Here is a 5,000-nt window from a genome sequence, read left to right on the forward strand (position 1 = left end):
CCTTTTTCTTGCGTTTTCCTACTCTCTCTCTTTCTATCTCTCCCTCTCTCTGCCTCTGCCTCTCTCTCTCTCCCTAACCCTCCCCCCCTCTCTCTAACCCCACTGTCTCCCTCTCCTCTCTCTCTCCTAACCCTCCCCCTTCTCTCCCTCTCCCTCCCCACTGTCTCCCTCACCCTCCCCCACTGTCTCCCCTCACCCTCCCCACTGTCTCCCTCACCCTCCCCACTGTCTCCCTCTCCCTCCCCCACTGTCTCCCTCTCCTTCTCCTCTCTCTCTCCCTAACCCTCCCCCTCTCTCTCCCTCTCCCTCCCCCACTGTCTCCCTCTCCCTCTCCTCTCTACCTAACCCTCCATCTTTCTCTCATACTCGTCGTTCTATCGTTCTCCCTCTCGATTTATCAGTGTTGTGGCATACTCGTACACACCGTTGAGTTCCTTTATTGAATTACGATGCAAGATGGAAATACGTAGTAAGTGAGCAAAATCTCTTATTATTCTTATTCTTATTTTTATTCATTTATTTATTATTTTCTTATTTGTCTTTTTTGACGCCGATTTTTTATCATGTACTTTTTTACTCATAGTATCACACACAAACAATATGGCGATTTTGAGCAACATGGTTCCACGATAATTTAGGTAAGATCAAGGGAATTCGATCTTTTATTATCGCACAGAGGAAATACTGGAGACCACCCAAGCTCAGAATTCTCGCATAAAAAGAAAAGAAAAGAGAGAGAAAGAGAGAAAAAAACGACGAAATTGCAAAGAAAAAATAATGCGTCTGAAATTTATTCCTGCAGCAGGTCTGGCGATGTTTGACCTGCAAATAAAACGAGCAAACAGAATGACGTAGACAAAGAAAACACTGCTAAGGCTTTTAAGGAGTCAAATACCGTCTGCTTTTCTGTCGACGAAATGGGAGAGGGAGAGGGAGACAAAGAAGGAGAGAGAGAGAGAGAGAGAGTGAGAGTGAGAGTGAGAGAGAGAGTGAGAGAGTGAGAGAGAGAAAGAAAGAGAGAGAGAAAGAAAGAGAGAGAGAGAGAGAGAAAAGGAGGGAGGAAAGACGGGAGAAAAGAAGGAGGGAGGAAACAGGGCAAAGGAAGGATGGAGGAGAGGAGATGGGAGAGTTTAGATGGGGGAAAGAGAGAGAGAGGAGAAGATGATGAGAGGAGATGGATGGGTAGGGAAGAAGGGAGGGGGAGGGAAAGAGGGAGGAAAAGAAGGCGGGAAAATGGGAGGAAGAGAGAAAGGGAGGGAGAGAAAGAGAGAGAGAGAGAGAGAGAGAGAGAGAGAGAGAGAGAGAGAGAAAGAGAGAAAGAGAGAAAGAGAAAGATAGAGAAAGAAAGAGAAAGAAAGAGAAAGAAAGATAGAAAGAGAGAGAAGGAGAGAGACAGATATATATATATATATATAGAGAGAGAGAGAGAGCACGTGTTCGCCAAGGCCCCCAGGAACGAAGTGGCCAAAGGTCGGAGCCGCACACCCGAGGGCGCGGAACCAGCCCGAAGAGGAGCCCGAGCGGAAGTTTCTCCGACGCGCACTTTCACCGACAGACAAAAATGCACGCATGCGCTGTGGCGTGTCTGTGTGCCTGCCTGCGTGTCGGTCAGTCTGTGTGTCTGTGTCTATGTCTGTCTGTCTGTATGTGTCTGTCTTTCAGTGGACCGGTCGGTCTGTGTCTCTCTGTCTGTATGTCTTCCAGTCAGTGTATCGGTCGGTCTGTGCCTGTCTGTCTGTGTGTCGGGGTGTCTGTACGTGTGTCAGTCTGTCTGTCTTTATTTCTCTTTCTTTGACATCGTATGTATTCTTGTAAATGTGCAAACGGTATCATAAATAAGTGAACATGTAAGTATATAAATGAATGAATAAGTAAATAAATGAATAGCAAATATATACTAATGTGTGTGTGTGTGTGTGTGTGTGTAATAATTTGCTTCCCTTTTTTGACTTCGTACGTATTCTTCTAAACTGTGTATGTTATATAAAACAAGTAAACAGATGAACCGATAAATAAATGAATAAATCATTTGTACACACGCATACACAGACGCACGCAAATACAAACACACACAGAAACGCACGCACGCACCTACACCCACACACCCACACCCGCAAACAGTGTGTGTGGGTGGGTGGGGTGGATGGGGGTTGGTGCGTTGCCATGAGTGAACAGTCAAGTTTTAATTATCGACTATAATAAAAAATGAAAATCATTGACCATAATCAGAGTAATTTTTGCTTCAGATTAGATATGCTAGAAATATAAATATAAATTGACTTTCCCATACATCCGTATTCTTTATCACAACTTGCCATCCAAAAATCTACAAGGATGTAGACAGACAGACGAAATCGTACAACAGAAGCGATTTGTTTTTGCACAAAGTAAAAGTTTCGACCCAGGTAATGAGAAAGCCTCTATGCTTGTTACCGTTTTCGTAAACATGTCTATTGTTTTCGTAAATATGTCTATTGTTTTAATAAAGGTCACGTTGCTTCTTATTTCAAGAAAACTTTGCATCAACAATATTGTGAAAAGAAAACATTAGAGCGGGGAAATTATATCCAAGAAAGAAAACTACATCCCAAAAGAAATTTGATCGTAATCAAAAAAGGTTTATTTCAATAATAGACTTTCCCCAAAAACAACTGGTGTGTGTGTGTGTGTGTGTGTGTGTGTGTGTGTGTGTGTGTGTGTGTGTGTGTGTGTGTGTGTGTGTGTGTGTGTGTGTGTGTGTGTGTGTGTACGTATAAGCTTGTGAGTTTGCGTGTACGTGTGTGTGTGGGGTGCGTGTGTATGTGTTTATGTGCGTGCGCCTGACTTGTGATCTCTTACCAAGCAGACGCACCTACCGACCCCGGCTCCTCCCCGCGGCGAGCGCCCGCCCACATGACTCGGCGCCCACGGACGATTCCTGCCGCTCGACCCCCCCCCCCCCCCAACCCCAGTGAGCCGTCCTTGGCGCTGCGTCGATTTCCTGGCACCAACCTTTATCCATTTCCCATCCACTTGACATGCAGTGGTATTTTTTGGTGCGCGATTAGAATCAATAAAACAACACTTAAAATGCATGTAAGTACACCCGTAGTTTGCAATGCCATTTTAGTACACACAAGGAGAGCAAAGGGTGCACATCACCCAACACACGTACTGAAGGAATACAGCGACCGAGCCGTATCAGAACGCTTTAACATCAGTGCGCAGTGAAGTTTGCAAAATTCCACCAAAGTTCGTATTGGGGCCTATTAGAGAGTGGGGTTCGGGGCAGGCATTTCCCCCTCGGGCAATTTCGGTCCGGGAACCCTTTTTAATGGTGTTTTTCCTCGTCTGCAGCAAACTGGTATTGTATAACGGAAGCAAGAGTGAAAGCCGTGGTGAGGCGAGAGTGCAACAGTACTTGAGAAGTGAAGCGATTATTGCTAGACCCTCATAGCGTATGGCATGAAATTAAGCACCTATAACAGCGCTACAGACGACGTCGGGCAGTCGCAGTCTCCGCTCATTCGTGAAGGCAATACATCAAAGAAGCTTAAAGGCGTCAGTAACAAAAAAAAAAAAAAAATATATATATATATATATATATATATATATATATATATATATAAAATGCGGCACGTAAGGAAACGTTAGTGAAGCTGATAGTGAGCACAAGCAGAGCAATGACGATTAAACGTCAGAGTAAAGACAAGAAAAAAATCTGTATGGGAAAATGACTACCACTTTGGAAGAAAACTGACGGATCAGACAGCGATTATTTACCACAAGTTTTCTCGTTAATTTCTTCATTCTCTCTCCCACGAAGTTTCACAGTACTGCTATACTTTTTATCCATAAAATTCATTGTACAGACAAAAAGAGCACTTCAGTTCTTGCTTGTGACGTCACCAAAATCCTGGTATCAGCAAAATGACTCGGTGTTTATACAAAAAAAAAAAAAAAAAAAAAAAAAAAAAAAAAAAAAGTCAAACCTGAACCATAATCATCTCTATTGCGAAGTGGAGCATTTAGCTTCGATTTTTAGTTCGTAACGACGTCATCAGCGAACGAAAACGGAGATACCCGACGAAGTTTGAAGTTTGAAAGTCGGGTGTCGAGATCTCGGATTCGGGTGAAAAGTAAAACCCTAAGGTCAGCTTGTTTGTCACACTGTCAGATTATATTCCCTTTTGGTATTAAAGCTAGGTCGACTTTTGCAATTATTTCGAGAATTAAACCGCAATATCTAAATAAATATGATGGGAGATAGATATTTATGTGAAGGCCATCAGCTAAGCACTCTCAAACATGATCCAGTAAAAGAAAAGGAAAGAAAAAATGTATATATATATGAAAGAATATATTCATATATATATAAACATATATATGTATACATATAAACATATAAATATATATAAACGTATATATAATCATATGTGTGTAAACATATATATATATATATATATATATATATATATATATATATATATATATATATATATATATAGATAGATAGATAGATAGATAGATAGATAGATAGATAAGTAGGTTGATAGACAGATATAAATATAAATATAGATATAACCCAAAAATATATATAAACATATATAAGATAAATAAATAAAACTCCATTCGCCTTATGCCAACATTCCCTTCTGTAATTACCTCAACAGATACATTATTTATGAATAAGTTTGTTATCAGAGACATCAGTAGCTCTAAATCCCCCGTTGTAAACCGAGACTCGGCAGAATTTTAGCCACATGTGTTTTGCTTAAACGAGATACCCTGTGGTAAGAGAGGGAGGTGAGGGGTGGGGGTGGGGGGGAGCGCAATTGCTGATCGTAATCTCGTTTTTTACTTACACACACACACACACACACACACACACACACATATATATATATATATATATATATATATATATATATATATATATATATATATATATATATATATATATATATATATTTTTTTTTTTTTTTTTGTTTCTGTTTTTTTTTTTTTTTAATGAAGGATCA

At 40.7% G+C, this 5,000-nt stretch overlaps 1 protein-coding gene across 2 annotated transcripts in view; it reads left to right on the forward strand.

Moving 5' to 3' along the window:
* The window catches only part of LOC113801045 (venom phosphodiesterase 2), a 42,588-nt gene that overhangs the window by 7,282 nt on the left and 30,306 nt on the right, over nucleotides 1-5,000 (forward strand). Inside the window, exon 1 of one of the 2 annotated variants that reach the window (XM_070140274.1) lies at nucleotides 3,011-3,075. The exons of the other annotated variant lie outside the window; for it this stretch is intronic. Coding sequence (XP_069996375.1) covers nucleotides 3,070-3,075 — 6 coding nt within the window. The 5' untranslated portion in view covers nucleotides 3,011-3,069. Of the gene's footprint in view, nucleotides 1-3,010; nucleotides 3,076-5,000 lie in introns of those variants that run through there. 2 annotated transcript variants of the gene reach the window in all.

The sequence above is a fragment of the Penaeus vannamei genome, chromosome 26 (assembly GCF_042767895.1).
Source record: "Penaeus vannamei isolate JL-2024 chromosome 26, ASM4276789v1, whole genome shotgun sequence".
NCBI lineage: Eukaryota > Metazoa > Arthropoda > Malacostraca > Decapoda > Penaeidae > Penaeus > Penaeus vannamei.